Here is a 19,093-nt window from a genome sequence, read left to right on the forward strand (position 1 = left end):
GATCTTACTAAAGGAGGATCAAATTCAAGAAGTAAAATCAGGTCGAGCTCCTTTAATCTGAAATAATCCAGGTGACCCGGCGAGCTGCTCAGGCCCCGGGCTCTGCACTGATCTGAGGTTTGAAATATTATTATCTCTGCTGAGTATTAGACACAAGTGAAAGATCAGATCAGGAAGTGGATTCAGAGAACAGAGCGGACCAGCAGAGGGCGCCACAGCCACAGGGAGAAAACAAGGAGAAGCAGAAGGAGGATTTCTCAGGAGAAGAGAATGTGTGACAAGAAAGCAACGAAAACATGATATAAAAAAACGACGATAACGTGATGACAAGATGAGGAGATCACTTGAAGGTCTTAGCTTTCAAATGAGGGATTACACTGTAAGATTTGAGGAAAACTGAACTGTAGCTAACCCCTTAACTTCCGCCTGAACCGAGCACATTTTCTCCAGTTTGGAGAAATCCAAAAGCTTCTGGAAAAACGCTGTGAAAATAGCAACAAAACTGAGACGAAAACAATGATGGAAATGTGAGAAAAAAGTGACAAAAAATTGACGAAAAAGGACAAAAATTTGATACAAATTCTACCAAAAAAATTACAAAAATTACAAAAAAATTACAAAAAAATTACAAAAAAATTGAAAAAAAATTGATTAAAAAAAATGACAAAAAATGACAAAAAATTGACAAAAAAAAGACAAAAAATATTTTAAAAAATGACAAAAAAATTGATTAAAAAATGACAAAAAATGACAAAAAAAAAGACAAAAAATTGACAAAAAATTGCTTTAAAAAAATGACAAAAATTGACAAAAAAGTTACAAAAATGAGCAGAAAACCCAACAAAAAAAAAATATCTGCTGACGTGAGGAGAAAGATCCCCTCGGTTCAGGCGGGAGTTAAGAGGTTAAAGTGGGGGTTCGAGGTTAAATGACTCACATCAGCGCCTGGCTCCGCCCTCTCTCCGCCTGGCTCCGCCCTCTCTCCGCCCGGCTCCGCCCCCTGCTCGCGGCCTCGCGGTGGCTTCCAGCTGCGCTCCAGAGTGACGCGGTTCACGTAGTACGGGCGTCCGCTCGGGTCGCGGCGAAGATCCCAGTCGCTCAACTTCAGCTCCTGCAGAGCGGCGTCGGAGCCGCTGTGGCCGAGCGACGGGAGGCTCTGAGGGGGAGGAGTCACGTTATTACCCCAGACACCATCATGTTATTCTGTCACTCCCTCATTAAAAACATGGCTGAAGTGTTGCCTTGGCACATTCACGTATTTGTGAGTAATCTGTAAAAACTCTGACGGCGGCCATTTTAGGGATAGGTTTGCCTGAGTCCTCCTAGGAACGCCCCCACCTCCTGGAGACGCCTCCGAGCTTTGGTCACCAGCCGAGTAACCGACCACTGCTCCTCAGCAGAACCCCCTCCCCACTGATGCCACAGACAGCGTGTGGAGGGGGCGTGTCTAAAGGCTCAGAGGTTCTTAAAGAGACAGAGGCCTATTTCAAGACATTCACTACAGCCATTTTGAGAGAGACATTTTATACAAGGCAGTTATTCTAATTTACTGCATTTACAGACCAGCAGAAGGTTTGTCATCATTGTAGTGAGATATAGACTGGTGCTATGGGACTGACAAAAGCAGAACACCCCCTCTTTAACCTCTTAACTCCCGCCTGAACCAAGAGGATCTTTTTCCTTACGTCCTTCCCATCACATTTTGTTGGGTATTCAACTCATTTTTGTAACTTTCTTGTCACATTTTTGTCATTTTTTTCATCACATTTTTGTCAATTTTTTATCAATTTTTGGTAATTTTTTCGTCAGTTTTTTATCACATTTGTCATATTTTTGTGTCATTTTTTTGTAATTTATTGTAATTTTTTTGTAATTTCTTTTGTCATTTTTTGTCAAATTTTTATCAATTTTTTGTAATTTTTGTCCATTTTTGTCAAAAAATTTTTTTTCATTTTTTTGGTCAAATTTTTGTATTTTTTTGTTAAATTTTTATCACATTTTTGTAATTTTTTGTCACATTTTTGTAATTTTTTTGTCACATTTTTGTCACTTTTCCATCATTGTTTTCGTCTCATTTTATACAAGGCAGTTATTCTAATTTACTGCATTTACAGACCAACAGAAGGTTTGTCATCATTGTAGTGAGATATAGACTGGTGCTGTGGGACTGAAGAAAGCAGAACACCCCCTCTTTAATATAGAAGCTGCAGTTACACGTATGACCTGAGGTGGCAGGAGTGAGTATAACTTGCATCTCGCCCCTTTAACAGAGAGACACAGTTACGCTCATGTCCACTTTTACATGAGACACCACAGTCTGCAGAGTGATCCTCATGAGGAGGTCTGAGGACGGCAGCTCGCTCAGCTTCAGTGGCCAAGGACTAAGTGAAGAGTCCCAACAGCACAGCGGCCGACTCCCCTCCAGCGTCCGAGTGCACTGGTGTGAGAGTGAGAGTGAGGGGGTGAGTGAGAGTGAGAGTGAGGGGGTGAGTGGCTCCTTCAGTGCCTAAAGCCGCTGAATAAATGTGACCATGTGACCACTTCGCTCTCTCAGAGGTTCAAAGAGCTTCTTCCCCCAGACTCTAAGGACCAGGTCTTTGTTACATGTTATAGCTCAGATGGTTTATCACAGTATAAGTTAAAGAGGGGGTGTTCTGCTTTAAAGAGGGGGTGTTCTGCTTTAAAGAGGGGGTGTTCTGCTTTTTCCAGTCCCATAGCACCAGTCTATATCTCACTACAATGATGACAAACCTTCTGTTGGTCTGTAAATGCAGTAAATTAGAATAACTGCCTTGTATAAAATGAGACGAAAACAATGATGGAAAAGTGACAAAAAAGTGACGAAAAATTGACAAAAATGTGATAAAAATTTAACAAAAAACAAAAAAAAATTGACAAAAAAACAAAAAAAAATGGCAAAAAAATGACAAAAATTTGATAAAAAATTACGAAAAAATTACAAAAAAAAATGGCAAAAATATGACAAATGTGATAAAAAATTGACGAAAAAATTACAAAAAATTGATTAAAAAAATGACAAAAATTGACGAAAAATTTCAAAAAATTACAAAAATGTGACGAAAAAAAAAAAAGACAAGAAAGTTACAAAAATGAGTTGAATACCCAACAAAAAAATGATGGGAAGGACGTAAGGAAAAAGATCCTCTCGGTTCAGGCGGGAGTTAAGGGGTTAAAGAGGGGGTATTCTGCTTTTTTCAGTCCCATAGCACCAGTCTATATCACACTACAATGATGACAAACCTTCTGCTGGTCTGTAAATGCAGTAAATTAGAATAACTGCCTTGTATAAAATGTCTCTCTCAAAATGGCTGTAGTGAATGTCTTGAAATAGGCCTCTGTCTCTTTAAGAACCTCTGAGCCTTTAGACACGCCCCCTCCACACTCTGTCTGTGGCATCAGTGGGGAGGGGCTTCTGCTGAGGAGCAGTGGTTGGTTACTCGGCTCGGAGGCGTCTCCAGGAGGTGGGGGCGTTCCTAGGAGGACTCAGGCAAACCTATCCCTAAAATGGCCGCCATCAGAGTTTTTACAGATTACTCAGAAATACGTGAATGTGCCAAGGCAACACTTCAGGCATGTTTTTAATGAGGGAACGACAGAATAACATGATGGAAAGCTTGAAGAACTCCAATACCCCCCCTTTAAAACCATCCCCCACTTTACTACAATGTTTGATTCATGTTTTTACAAGAAGCCCAGAAACCAGAGAGAATCCCTGAGGCCGAGCTTCTGTTCCTGCCGGGTCTGTTTGTGAAGAGCTCGGATCAGACCTGCTCCTCCACATTCTCTCACGCTGAAGCTTTACCTTTCCTCACACACGCCAACATTCCACTGTCATCCCCCACAGAAGCATCACGGAGAGACTGCAGGACAAACAGGAAGTGCCTGTACATGTATGTGCCTGTACATGTGTGTGCGTGTACATGTATGTGCCTGTACATGTATGTGCGTGTGTAGGGTGCATCAAATTAACATGGTGAAATTTTAATTCCATTCATTGAAATCCATTGAGATTTAGGGGAACCAACGAACACATGAACTTCTGTAAAATATTAAAAAATGCGCAATTTTGAGTCTATTTTCCAAAAGGTTGACCCAGAAAGGTAAAATAAGGTTCCATTTTTACAGAATCATGTTCTATAGAGTAAGTCAAGCAACATTAGTGTGTCTGTCCAGCTCATAGACAGATGAATGGAGGACAATGGGACATCCTGGCACGGCCTGTGAACCTTCCTTGTGGGTTTGATCCACACCTACATTTGAGTGTTTCTAGGTTGTCTGGCCTTTATAAAGTTTGTCTAAAATCTGTTTTATATGTTGTGTAATTCTGGTCCAAACACGTAATGGAAATCACGGACAGACACGTTAGATCCAAAACAACATGTTTTGGACGCCATGTTGGAATGGATGATGCTTCACAGTTTTCTATGTCTCTAATTGACTTTATTGTTTCCATAGATATAATATACAAGAGATCCTGGTGTTCCATTCAGCCCCACTCACAGTTTACCTGAAGCCTGTTCCTTAAAAGGGCAAACAGGCCCTGAAAAGGCTTCTTTTAGTGCTGATGTACAAAACCAGCGTGGTTAGAAATATGTCACCCAGCGTTGTCACATGGGTCATAGCGAGTTATAGAAAAATATAAATCTTTGTTAGGCTTTTAAGCTGTTCTAGGGAGGTGTGAAGTCCCAAACAGAATCCTGTTTCCCACCCCTGGTCACCAGAGGGTGGTAAACAGCAGTGTCAGCTCCATGAGGGCCATAAGAAGGGCTTTCCTCGCCCATTCAATTGTGAGACACTTAAAAGGACAAACCCTAGTGGAAAATCCATCCATCCATTTTCTTCCACTTTATCTGGAGCCGGGTCGTGGAGTCAAAAGACAGAGAAGAGATGCCCAGACTCCCCGATCCACACAGACTCCCCGATCCACCCAGACCTCCTCCAAGGTGACACCAGGCCAGCTCAGAGACAGTCCCTCGAGCGTGTCCTGGGTCTGGGCCTCCTCCCAATAGGACTCCCGGGTAACTGAGCTCCTCACCCTATCCCACCCTGCGACACTCAATTCGGCTGCTGCATCCGTGTTCTTGTCCTTTCGGTCATTACCCAGATCTCATGACCATAGGTGAGCGTGGGAACCTAGATCAAGAGCTCAGCTCCGTCTTCACCACAACAGTCCGATACAGCGACCACTTCACTGCTGAAGCACCTTTTTCATGGCCTCGGATTTGGAGGTGCTGATCCTCATCACGACCACTTCACACTCAGCTGCCCAGAGCACGCTGAAGGTCCTGATTTTGAGGTTCCCAAAACGAACACCCTCCGCTTGGCAAGGATGCATCACAAGCTCTGACTGCTTAACGCCGGTGATGCCGTCCTCACTGGTGATGCTCGGGCCAGAACAAAGACCAGGCTGTGACTGCTGGTCTGGCTTGGACCACTTGGTGAGGGCAGCATCTCAGCTGGATCCTGGGGCTTTGTTTGTTTGGGGCAGCTCATAAGGAGCAGTGGGCAACGGCTGAAGGATTCACCTATTATACATGTTCTTAGTGGTAGGGGAAACCGGAGAACCCGGAGGAAACCTATGCAGACACGGAGAGGGAGAACATGCAAACTCCACACAGGCCCCATCCGGGTGGGAATCGAACCCAAGACCTTCTAGCTGTGAAGCACGTACGCTAATCACTGAACCACCGTGCCGCCCGTTTGTTGTGTTGTAGAGTACCTGAGAATGAAAATGATACAAGGACAATATAGGATTGGGCATCTTATCATACCTAATATCACTATGATGTATTAAGCATAAGCCTCAAATCTAAGCTCTACAAAGTCAAATTCATCAAAACAATGAGAACCAACAACAACATCACTGTCAGAGTAACTGGACTCACAAATAAATGAATGTGAATTAAACAGCTACATTGCTACTCTTAATAAATATAAGACCTCCACACTCTGAACATGATATTTTCTCTAAATTACTGTTGATGATAAGCTCGATGGCTTTGCTAACAAATCTATGTCCGGGTTCGATTCCCACCGAGGGACTGTGTGGAGGAGGCCTGTTCTTCCCGTGTTTGCACAGGTTTCCTTCGGGGACTCCGGTTTCCCCTCCCACTAACAATGGAGGATGGGTCAAATGCAGAGAACACATTTCTCTACAGACATTGATAAAGGGAACTTAGCGTAACTTAACTTATCTAGCTAACTGTTGCTAGCAAGCTAACCTTAGATGTAGTGAGCACGAAATACCTCTAAATATGACTACATTTCACTAAAATAATTTCACTATACAAAGAAACAACTGCAGATATGGTAATTATATGTAATAAGAGTTCACATAACCAACAAAAACTTTAAAACCTTATATATTACCTCAGAGCTTTATGGTGACCGGTTAGCACCACAGAAACACATGTGACTTGGCCCCCCTAAACCTCCATGTACTGGAAATATATTTTGCATGTGTTTCCAAACTGAGATATGTTCTTACCTGAGCTGTGACGAGTTCTTTAGGACCTGTCTGATCTTCAGTCACGTAAACACAGCGCAGACGGTGTTAGCATTTAGCCTCTCCCTCTCTCCTCTATAGCTCCAAAACAGGTCAAGATAGAAGCTACCAAGCTCTTCCACAGTAGTTTGGCATCCGCGCAGTAAAGTGAAGATTACTGCGTGGATTTCGAACTACTCCTGGTATTATTACGCCTTACAATATAGTCCCCCCTTTTATCCGCTTAGAAAATCCACATTGTTTAATTGTGTGTAATTATACTTTGTAGTGGAACACTTCACGTAACCATATTTAAATAGGGAAAACGTGGAAGAGCTTGGTAGCTTCTATCTTGACCTGTTTTGGAGCAATAGAGGAGAGAGGGAGAGGCTAAATGCTAACGCCGTCTGCGCTGTGTTTACGTGACTGAAGATCAGACAGGTCCTAAAGAACTCGTCACAGCTCAGGTAAGAACATATCTCAGTGTGGAAAAACTGTGGCCTGTTCCTGAGACTGCAGGACAAACAGGAAGTGCGTGTACATGTGTGTGCGTGTACATGTGTGTGCGTGTACATGTGTGTGCGTGTACATGTATGTGTGTGTACATGTGTGTGCGTGTACATGTGTGTGCGTGTGCGTGTACATGTATGTGCGTGTACATGTGTGTGCATGTACATGTATGTGCGTGTACATGTGTGTGCGTGTACATGTATGTGCGTGTACATGTGTGTGCGTGTACATGTGTGTGCGTGTACATGTGTGTGCGTGTACATGTGTGTGCGTGTACATGTATGTGCGTGTACATGTGTGTGCGTGTACATGTGTGTGCGTGTACATGTATGTGCGTGTACATGTGTGTGCGTGTACATGTGTGTGCGTGTACATGTGTGTGCGTGTACATGTGTGTGCGTGTACATGTATGTGCGTGTACATGTGTGTGCGTGTACATGTGTGTGCGTGTACATGTGTGTGCGTGTACATGTATGTGCGTGTACATGTGTGTGCGTGTACATGTGTGTGCGTGTACATGTGTGTGCGTGTACATGTGTGTGCGTGTACATGTATGTGCGTGTACATGTGTGTGCGTGTACATGTGTGTGCGTGTACATGTGTGTGCGTGTACATGTGTGTGCGTGTACATGTGTGTGCGTGTACATGTGTGTGCGTGTGCGTGTACATGTGTGTGCATGTACATGTGTGTGACCTCTGACCTGGAGCATCTCTGTGGAGCTGGAGCTCAGCTCAGACTCCGACTCGTTCGTCCGCCGCTCGTCTCCGGAGTCGTTGCCGTGGCGACTGTCCACGTCCAGGGGCTGGCGCTGCAGGTCCGGAGAGCGCCCCCTGCTGTGCGGGCTGTGCAGAGGACTGTCCCCCCTGTGGCCCGGGGAGCGCCTGGAGTCTCCGCGGCTCACAGCGCCTCCCGCAGGCAGGTCCAGGGAGGCCGGCGGGACCCGCGCAGCCGCAGCCGCAGACGCAGACGCAGGCGCAGACGCAGACGCAGGCGCAGACGCAGACGCAGACGCAGGCGCAGCCGGGTCGCTCGGCCCCGCCCTCTCGCTCGGCCCCGCCCTCTCCGGGGGCATGAGCGGTTTACCCGGGGGCAGCGGCGGCATCAGCGCCTTCCGCACCTCCCGCACATACTGCGCCGGGACGTAGAAGGCCTTGGAGCCGTCGTCCCGCCGCACCTGCCACCAGTCCTCGTTACTCTTCTTCACCAGCAGGTAGTGCTCCCCCTGGTGGATGGAGATCAGCCGGTTCTTCGACTTGTACTCGTAATCGTACTCCACCTCGATGTACGGCTGCCCCGGAGCCAGAGGCAGGTCGGCCATGACACGCCCACAACGCCCACAACGCCGCCGGGGAACGCCAGAACATCAGCTGCAAGAGATGGTTACATGCGAAAATCCCTATTAAGTTGCATGAACGCTTTAAAATGCATAAAGTGGTTACTTTGCATAAATCATTAATATTCCATAAACTGGTCAAACTGTTGAAATGGCCTCAGTGCTTGATTGGCAGAAGCACAAATGGCTGAAAGGCGGAGTTTCCCCATTGGCTGGATTCCCACATACACACCAATGCAAAAATGTCAAACTCCTGTATAAAAAAACTGGAAAACTGCAGAAGGACAATTTTTTCTCAAAACCCACAAGTTGCAGAAGCTGAACATGCACAAAGTGCAGAACTTGCATAAAATGCAGAAAAAAGTGCAGAAAAGCCTGGATTTGCGGCAGCCCCATTATAAGTCAATGGGAAAAATCTCCGACATTTTGGCCGATTGCGGAAAAAACCGTAAGTTGCAGAAGTCCCAAAAGTAATAGCACCTTCTCCTCAACATGAGGAACAAAAGTAACAGCACCTTCTCCTCAACATGAGGAACAAAAGTAACAGCACCTTCTCCTCAACATGTGGAACGTTTTGATGCATAACTTGCATAAATTGCACAAAGCATGAAGGTGCTGAAAGCTCTAGAAAATCGGGAAAAAGATGGAAGAGGAATAATAATAAAGAACATGAAAACCAATAATTGACTGAGGAAGAATTCAGCAGTCAATCAATAATAATAATTATTGTTATTATTATTATAAATAAAAACAGATATATTGTTTACGGCCTGTTTTCAGAGTCAGATGTTTGTAAAGTTTAAGAAAGAGGTTTTTATTCCTCAGACTCGCAGGAGCAGAACAGATGTTGTTGTTGGAACATGTGACTGAGGCAGGAAACGCCGTCACTTCCTCCTGTGATTTCCAAACCTCAGCCTGGGATTCACTGAAGGAAGTGAGTGTAGTATTAGCAGTACTAGCAGTAGTAGTAGTAGTAGTAGTAGTAGTAGTAGTAGTAGTAGTAGTAGTAGTAGTAGTATAGTTTATTTGAGCAGGTCATAAAAGCCAGACTGAGACTTTACTTTTACAACAATAAACAATAAACAATAAACAAACCCTCCTCCTGAGTCTGAGTCTGATGATGTTAAAGTGTCAGTGTTTAAACTCAGTCTCATCTGTTTAAACCTGTGATAAATCTGACGCTGAACCAAAGGTCTGAACATCTGAACAGAAAAAGTAAAACAAACTTTAACTTGGTCTAAACTATTGTATTAAACATCTGTCCTGTAGCTGAGGCTGAGCTCTGGGACAGATGTGTGAGGAACTTTATGAAGTAACTCTTCCTCTTTCATTAATAATAAACTAATAAAGTCCTAAAGTCAAAGACACTGCGGGGCTGCGCGCGCGGCCCTGTGGCTGTCAGCCCGCGGCAGAGCCTGGGAGTCTGCGCCCGGAGCACAGACTTAAGAGGCTTAACTCCCCACGGTCCGCTCTGAAGCCGCTCTCAGCGCCCCCCCCCCCCCCCCGGACACGGCCGCCCTGACCCTGAAACTGCCCTGACACCGCGCTCGTGCTGCGGAGCTAAAGGCTACACCCCCCCCGCGCGCCGCCGCCGCGCCGCCGCCGCGCCTTTACGCACCTTCCCCGCTGGAATGCCGCGTGTCCCGGGTGTGTCCTGCGGGCTGGGGGGGCCTGTGGGGGGCCGGGGCTCCGGTGCTGCTGCCCCCGGGTCTCTGCGGGCCGTGGGCTCTCCTGGTCCCGGGGAAGTGTCTCCAGGTGCGGGGGGGGGGACGCGGTTTCGGCCCGTGTGGATCCTGGAGCCGCTGGAAGTTTGTTCACGCGCAGATCGTGTTTGGAGCGAGAGGAGCCGCTCGCACCGCAGACACGCGCCGCTTCCGCCTCAGGGCCACACCCCCCCGGGGGAGGGGGGCGGGTCTGAGGGGGAGCGTGTGAGGGGGGGGCGGGGGGGAGAGTCTGTGTGAGGGGGGGGGGGCAGAGGGACCTCTGTAATAAAGCCGAGTCTCTGTGGTTTAAACCAGAGCGGTTTGTCTGAGTCAGAGTGAGAGCTCTGTCTCTGTCTCTGTCTCTGTCTGAGCCGCAGGTGTTCGAGGCGCACCGGGGCACAGCGCCCCCTGCGGACACCCGGGGAACTGCAGACCCGAGGGGGCGGCACCGCGAGGCTGCGCCCCCTGCTGGAGGAGCGGGTCCAGACCGGGACCAGGGACACGGAGGCCGAGGATCATTTCCAAAACACCAAGAGCCGAAACTATATATTTAAAATATATATATATATATATTAATATATTTTAGACCGAGGGCCGAAGACACTGATTATTACGATTATTTGCCCAAAGTGAAAAATGAGCATCTTAAATGAGAGAAATGACTTAAAATCATCTAATTCTATGTTGAATTTGAATCGGAGCAAAACAAATAATAGTTTTTCACTTGAAATGACACAAAATTATCTGAATTAACAGAATAACGACTACTAGAGGTTTTATCTCGTCTCAGACCAGAACAAATCTACTCAAACCTTAGATTTAATCTCTTAATTCAAGTAGATTCATGTCATTTCTTCCTTAAAACGATTATTCTTTTTCCAGTGCACTTCCTTCAAATGCCAGTGTTGTACATAATACATGAGCTCATCGGGTGTAATGACAGTATTTCTACCTTTGTTTCTCCCATTTAACCCTAATAATGTTAAAAGTTGTCTCTGATTTGTAATAATGTTTCTCTAAATCATCTTGAGGGCCAGAGGTTCTGTGCTGGAGGGCCGGATTTGGCCCCCGGGCCTGACGTTGCCGACCCCTGAGTTTAAAGCTAATATAATATAACTCACCCTCATGAACATGATCCTGCAGGTTAGATTTGGGTAAAGCCCCTGGAGAACGATAGATTTACATAAAAAGACCCAGGACAGAGTTTTATTGTGAACATTCCAGAATCAGCAGAAAGTTTGATTAAATCATCTCAGATAAAATGTTAATTAAAATATGTGTGGAGTTCATTAGTCCCGCCCCCTGATCATCGATGTGTGGAGTTCATTAGTCCCGCCCCCTGATCATCGATGTGTGGAGTTCATTAGTCCCGCCCCCTGATCATCGATGTGTGGAGTTCATTAGTCCCGCCCCCTGATCATCGATGTGTGGAGTTCATTAGTCCCGCCCCCTGGATCGACCTGACATTAAACCATTAAACACATTTATAATTAACTTTCTGTTTTGTAAAGTGATGTTTCTTGTAACTGTAACATTTATTTTAATCACCAACATATTTTAAACATGAATTATTATATTATTAACCTCTGAACTCCCGCCTGAACCCAGAGCATTTTCTCCAGTTCAGCTTTACCCAAATCCATGTAACATCTCATTTGAAAGCTAAGACCTACAAAACTAAATGGAGCTTTTTCCTCACGTCATCAGATTTTTTCATCCCTTTTTCGATTTTTTTCGTCACTTTTTTGTCACATTTCCATCATTGTTTCCGTCTCAGTTTTGTTGCTTTTTCTCACCTTTTTTCCAGAAGCTTTTGGATTGGGGTAAAGCTGGAGAAAAAGTGCTCGGTTCAGGCGGGAGTTAAGGGGTTAAAACCTGTTCTTGATGAAAACACAAAGTCTAAATGTCTCCAGTTCTGGAACGACTCAAATGAGAAAATGTTCAAATCACAGAATCCACCAAAGACGAGTTTCAAGGTTCCTTCAGTAGAACTTCTAGATTATTATTATTATTATTATTATTATTATTATTATTATTATTATTATTATTATTATTATTATTATTATTATTATTATTATTATTATTATTATTATTATTATTATTATTATTATTATTATTATTATTATATAAGGGAAACAGGCTGAGAATGTGTTTTTATTTGACTGTTTTGAAGTTTGTTTTTCATCACATCTGCACCTCCTCAACACAACAACAATAACAAAGACTTTCACATCAGAATGAGGAGCCAGAGCCGAGGTCATGGTCATATATTTAATCACGTACATTTACAACATGCATCAGCGTCGTCCTTCGCTCAGACCTTGTGCCCGTTTAAAGGAATGATTCTCTGGGAAAAACCTTCCACCGACGTCTATTACACAGTAATAAAAACATGGCTACGCTTTGTATTAAGGACCAGATTAAGTCTTCACAGCCGCACACAGCTCCAGTTTTGGTGAAAGTCTGAGGTCCGAAGACACAGGATCATTTACATCAACGCAGTCGCCACTTCCAAAGCCAAGCGTTTTAGTTCAAGTGACTCCAATCGTTTTAGGGGGAATCGGCTCGTTGTTGCACCATGTGGCTACGCTAGTTCCTCTGAGCTGAAGCTGTGGGCGCTAGCACTTCCTGTTCCTGTTCCTTTAAGATGAGCTCAGACCAGGGAGTTCCTGTAGAAATGTTTCCATAGAGACGTTTATGTTTGTGAGGATCAGGGAGTTTGTCTTGAAGCTAGAGGCTAATTTAACCTCTATTTAACCTCTTAACTCCCGCCTGAACCGAGAGGAGCTTTTTCCTCACGTCAGCACATTTTTGTTGGATATTCAACTCGTTTTTGCAACTTTTTTGTCACATTTTTTTCATTATTTTTCGTCAATTTTTATCAAATTTTTGTCACATTTTTGTTATTTTTTTGTCAACATTTTGTCCTTTTCTGTCAATGTTTTGGGTCAAATTTGTATCACATTTTTGTCCTTTTTTTCGTCAATGTTTTATCGCATTTTTGTCACATTTTGGTCATTTTTTTTAATCACATTTTGGTCATTTTTTCATCAATTTTTCGTCACTTTTATGTCAATGTTTTCTCACATTTTTGTCATTTTTTAGTCAAATTTTTTCACATTTTTGCCCTTTTTTTTGTCACATTTTGTCATTTTTTTGTCATATTTTTGTCATTTTTTTGGTGATTTTTTTGGTCAATTTCTAGTAACATTTTTGTGACATTTTTGCCCCTTTTTCATAAATTTTTCGTCCCTTTTTTGTCCATTTTTTATCAAATTTTTGTCACATTTTTGTTGTTTTTTTGTCAAAATTTTGTCCTTTTCTGTCAATTTTTTTGGTCAAATTTTTTCACATTTTTGCCATTTTTTTTCCCTCACATTTAGTCAATTTTTTGTCATATTTTAGTAATTTTTTGGTCATTTTTTTGTGACATTCTTGTGACATTTTTGCCACTTTTTCACCAATTTTTCGTCCCTTTTTTGTCAAACTTTTCTCACTTTTTTGTCACATTTCCATCATTGTTTTCATCTCACTTTTGTCGCCATTTTCACACCTTTTCTCCAGAAGCTTTTGGATCTCGGTTCAGGCGGGAGTTAAGGGGTTAAATCATTACACAATTTGAAATAATGCCTTTTTACGTATATTCTTTCATAGCATGTTAGCCTTTAGCTTCAAAACAAACCATCAACCCTTCATGATCACAGGCGTCTCCCCTGAACTCGCCACATCAGGATTTGAACCGGGAACTCTCCGCCCACAATGTGATCCCAGGAAAAGAACGCAGACAGGAAGTGCCGGCGCTCACACCTTCAGCTCAGAGGAACTAGCGTAGCCGTTCTGCGCAGTCCGAGCCTCTGGTAGTGTTTAGCGACGCCGACACAGTTTTTCCTAGTTAAATACATTCTGCTGTACAGATACAGATAGTGTGAGTAAAAGCTTCTCCCCGTGACCCAAGGTTTTTTTTCTCTCTTTTTCCGAAGCTCTTTTACGCCAGACGTTACGGTACGGCCCGGGGAGGCGGAGTCTGAACGCCGACGTCACAGTTTCCCCCCGCACCTCCTCCTCGGGTTTTCGCAACAGCGCCACCTACGGGAAAACCCCGGGGGGGAGGTTTGGTGAAGCCGTACCGTAAGTGTGGGTGCAGAGGCGCAGCTCGTTTTCAGACTACAGTGTACATTACAGTATATTGCACTAGTGTTTTTTTCATTCTGGGGTTTAACCACATGGGAGGGGGAGGGGGGGGGGGGGGGGGGGGGGGGGTAAACGAGGGGGGGTAAAGGGGGAGGGGCAACCAAACAAAACAGAAAAATAAATCAAAAACTCAAAAATCATGAAAAAACAGAAAAAACACTCTAGAAAAAGAAAAGGTCGTTCCTACACTTAAATTAAAATACCCTTCATCCAGAACCGGCGCGTCTGATTGGCCGGTCAGAGCGCCCCCCCCCCCCGCCCCCCCGGTCCACAGCCGCTCCCGACGACCGCCACGAAAACAAACGGAAATAAAAACGGGACGAAGAGGAGGACGAGGAGGACGAGGAGACGGAGAGGGGGATGGGACAAAGTGAGTTCAGCGACCGCTCTCGACCGGACGGTTTTCCCGGAGACTCGGGCCCGAGTCGCGCCGTTTGTTTGTTTCGGCTCAAATGACTTCGTCCTGATGTGAGAGTCGAACCCGTGACCGCGCGTTTCCGGGAAAACCGTCCCGTCGCAAACGTCCTGAACCGTTTCCGTGGATAAATAAACCTGGATCCTTCGTTTGCTTTTTACAGCTGTACAACACGACAAACCTCCAAACCCGGTGATGTTCAGAGGGGGGTTATTAAAGGGGAGGAGAGTGCAGCGGCAGAGGGGCAGCTCGGACCCGGTACAGGCCGGACCCGGGACAGACCGGGACAGTCCAGACCCGGGACAGACCGGACCCGGGACAGACCGGACCCGGGACAGTCTGGACCCGGGACAGACCGGACCCGGGACACTCAGAGCCCGGGACAGACTGGGAGAGTCCGGGACAGACTGGGAGAGTCCGGGACAGACTGGGAGAGTCCGGGACAGACTGGGAGAGTCCGGGACAGACTGGGAGAGTCCGGGACAGACTGGGAGAGTCCGGGACAGACTGGGAGAGTCCGGGACACTCAGAGCCCGGGACAGACTGGGAGAGTCCGGGACACTCAGAGCCCGGGACAGACTGGGAGAGTCCGGGACAGACTGGGAGAGTCCGGGACACTGAGAGCCCGGGACAGACTGGGAGAGTCCGGGACACTCAGAGCCCGGGACAGACTGGGAGAGTCCGGGACAGACTGGGAGAGTCCGGGACACTCAGAGCCCGGGACAGACCGGGAGAGTCCGGGACACTCAGAGCCCGGGACAGACTGGGAGAGTCCGGGACAGTCAGTCAGTCTGGGACAGAGCTGCACAGACCGGGACAGTCTGGGAGAGTCTGGGACACTCAGAGCCCGGGACAGTCCGGACCCGGGACAGTCCGGACCCGGGACAGAGCTGCACAGACCGGGACAGTCTGGGAGAGTCAGCCCGGGACAGAGCTGCACAGACCGGGACTGTCTGGGAGAGTCAGCCCGGGACACTCAGAGCCAGGGACAGACCGGACCCGGGACAGTCCGGACCCGGGACAGAGCTGCACAGACCGGGACAGTCTGGGAGAGTCAGCCCGGGACAGAGCTGCACAGACCGGGACTGTCTGGGAGAGTCAGCCCGGGACACTCAGAGCCAGGGACAGACCGGACCCGGGACAGTCCGGACCCGGGACAGAGCTGCACAGACCGGGACAGTCTGGGAGAGTCAGCCCGGGACACTCAGAGCCAGGGACAGACCGGACCCGGGACAGTCCGGACCCGGGACAGAGCTGCACAGACCGGGACTGTCTGGGAGAGTCAGCCCGGGACACTCAGAGCCAGGGACAGACCGGACCCGGGACAGTCCGGACCCGGGACAGAGCTGCACAGACCGGGACAGTCTGGGGCAGTACGGGACAGTCAGTCAGTCCCGGGACAGTCAGGGACACTCAGAGCCCGGGACAGTCCGGACCCGGGACAGTCCGGACCCGGGACAGAGCTGCACAGACCGGGACAGTCTGGGGCAGTACGGGACAGTCAGTCAGTCCCGGGACAGTCAGGGACACTCAGAGCCCGGGACAGTCCGGACCCGGGACAGACCGGACCCGGGACAGACCGGACCCGGGACAGAGCTGCACAGACGCCTTCGGTGACTTGAGCGTAAGTATTTACAGAGAGCCGGCGCTGCAGGTGAATCGTCAGATCTAAATAATGGACATTTCCAGGTTTAAACGTGTGGCTTTATTTTGTGACATTTTCACAGAGATGCTCCGATACTGGGGTTTGAGTATCGGCCGATATCCGATATTCACCGATACCAAGAGACTTTCTCAAAAGTGGAAAACTTGACTCTTTTCTCCATTTTAAGATCAATGAAGTCATATTTTACTGTCATGATGTTACAGATTAATAATCGATCACATCTATTGATAAACATCTGATCATCACAAATGGATCAGTTATTTCTGAAACTAAAACACAAACACTCGTCTTCAGCAGGGGTTATTTTATTATTGTATTGGGCGACTTTAGGCGTTTCTATCGTCGTTTCTGGCCCAGCCTTGATTCAGTTTTGTTAGCATTAGCTTGCACCCGCTAGCTTTAGCATGCTATAGCTAGCGCGGCGATCAAAAACACATGAGCGAAGGTTAAAACTAACTCAGCGATTGGATTCTCCGGGTCTGAAGCTTTAAAACGATGTGCAGCATGTCCTTCACTGAGGTATCGGCTCAGTATCGGATATCGGGTTTCTCTAGTATCGGATATCGGGTTTCTCCAGTATCGGATCCTCCCTACACATCAGTAACAAAGGTTTCTCGTGTTTCTCCACCTGCAGCGTCGCCTCAGAATAAAAGAATAAAACCGTAGAAACTGAACCCAAAGCCGTGACGTTTCCGCGGCGATACATTCAGCCTGTGGGGGCGGAGCCAGACGAGGGGGGGGGGCGGCACATTCGTGAGGAGGGGGGCGGGGGCCAGGAGGGGGCGCTGTACAGTCGGGCGGTGCTTATTTATAAATATTTATAGGTAAATGATGCAGCGGAAACGGCCGACGGGAAACGGCTGATCTGACGCGGCGCCGACGCGGACCTCAGCTGAAACACAGGAAACAGGAAGTACAGCGTTACAAACAGGAAGTACAGCGTTACAAACAGGAAGTACAGCGTTACAAACAGGAAGTACAGCGTTACAAACAGGAAGTACAGCCGTTACAAACAGGAAACAGGAAGTACAGCGTTACAAACAGGAAGTACAGCCTTTACAAACAGGAAGTACAGCCTTTACAAACAGGAAGTACAGCCGTTACAAACAGGAAGTACAGCCTTTAAAAAACAGGAAGTACAGCCGCAACAAACAGGAAGTACAGCCGTTACAAACAGGAAGTACAGCCGCTACAAACAGGAAGTACAGCCGCTACAAACAGGAAGTACAGCCGTTACAAACAGGAAACAGGAAGTACAGCCGTTACAAACAGGAAGTACAGCCGTTACAAACAGGAAGTACAGCCGTTACAAACAGGAAACAGGAAGTACAGCCGTTACAAACAGGAAGTACAGCCGTTAGAAACAGGAAGTACAGCCGTTACAAACAGGAAGTACAGCCGTTAGAAACAGGAAGTACAGCCGTTACAAACAGGAAGTACAGCCGTTAGAAACAGGAAGTACAGCCGTTAGAAACAGGAAGTACAGCCGCTACAAACAGGAAGTACAGCGTTACAAACAGGAAGTACAGCCGCTACAAACAGGAAACAGGAAGTACAGCCGCTACAAACAGGAAACAGGAAGTACAGCCGCTACAAACAGGAAGTACAGCCGCTACAAACAGGAAGTACAGCCGTTACAAACAGGAAGTACAGCCGTTACAAACAGGAAACACGAGCGTTACAAACAGGAAACAGGAAGTACAGCCGTTACAAACAGGAAGTACAGCCGTTACACACAGGAAACAGGAAGTACAGCCGCTACAAACAGGAAACAGGAAGTACGGCCGTTACAAACAGGAAACAGGAAGTACAGCCGTAAGAAACAGGTTAGAAACAGGAAACAGGAAACATGGCCGTTAGAAACAGGAAACACGGCCGTTAGAAAAAAGAAACAGGAAGTACAGCCGCTACAAACAGGAAACAGGAAGTACAGCCGTAAGAAACAGGAAACACAGCCGTTAGAAACAGGAAACACAGCCGTTAGAAACAGGAAACACGGCCGTTAGAAAAAAGAAACAGGAAGTACAGCCGTTACACACAGGAAACAGGAAGTACAGCCGCTACAAACAGGAAACAGGAAGTACAGCCGCTACAAACAGGAAGTACAGCCGTTACAAACAGGAAACACGAGCGTTACAAACAGGAAACAGGAAGTACAGCCGTTACAAACAGGAAGTACAGCCGTTACACACAGGAAACAGGAAGTACAGCCGCTACAAACAGGAAACAGGAAGTACGGCCGTTACAAACAGGAAACAGGAAGTACAGCCGTAAGAAACAGGTTAGAAACAGGAAACAGGAAACACGGCCGTTAGAAAAAAGAAACAGGAAGTACAGCCGTTACACACAGGAAACAGGAAGTACAGCCGCTACAAACAGGAAACAGGAAGTACAGCCGTAAGAAACAGGAAACACAGCCGTTAGAAACAGGAAACACGGCCGTTAGAAAAAAGAAACAGGAAGTACAGCCGTTACACACAGGAAACAGGAAGTACAGCCGCTACAAACAGGAAACAGGAAGTACAGCCGCTACAAACAGTAAACAGGAAGTACAGCCGTTACAAACAGTAAACAGGAAGTACAGCCGTTACAAACAGGAAACAGGAAGTACAGCCGTAAGAAACAGGAAACACAGCCGTTAGAAACAGGAAACATGGCCGTTAGAAACAGGAAGCACGGCCGTTACAAACAGGAAGCACGGCCGCTAGAAACAGGAAACACGGCCGTTAGAAACAGGAAACAGGAAACACGGCCGTCAGAAACAGGAAA

General features: G+C 46.5%; 2 protein-coding genes across 2 annotated transcripts in view; both read right to left on the bottom strand.

Moving 5' to 3' along the window:
- Positions 1–8,345, bottom strand: part of LOC306966771 (rho GTPase-activating protein 12-like) — a 45,910-nt gene extending 37,565 nt beyond the window's left edge. The window contains exons 1-2 of the mRNA XM_079561589.1: positions 7,717–8,345; positions 938–1,156 (exon numbers count right to left, since the gene is read on the bottom strand). Coding sequence (XP_079417715.1) covers positions 938–1,156; positions 7,717–8,334 — 837 coding nt within the window. The 5' untranslated portion in view covers positions 8,335–8,345. The remainder of the gene's footprint in view (positions 1–937; positions 1,157–7,716) is intronic.
- An 8,739-nt stretch (positions 8,346–17,084) lies between these two features.
- LOC306966298 (kinesin-1 heavy chain) overlaps positions 17,085–19,093 on the bottom strand; it is a 37,166-nt gene continuing 35,157 nt past the window's right edge. Inside the window, exon 26 of the mRNA XM_079561010.1 lies at positions 17,085–17,211. The gene's annotated coding sequence lies outside the window, so the exon portion shown is untranslated. The remainder of the gene's footprint in view (positions 17,212–19,093) is intronic.

Source organism: Gobius niger (assembly GCF_951799975.1).
Source record: "Gobius niger genome assembly, chromosome: 8".
Lineage (NCBI taxonomy): Eukaryota > Metazoa > Chordata > Actinopteri > Gobiiformes > Gobiidae > Gobius > Gobius niger.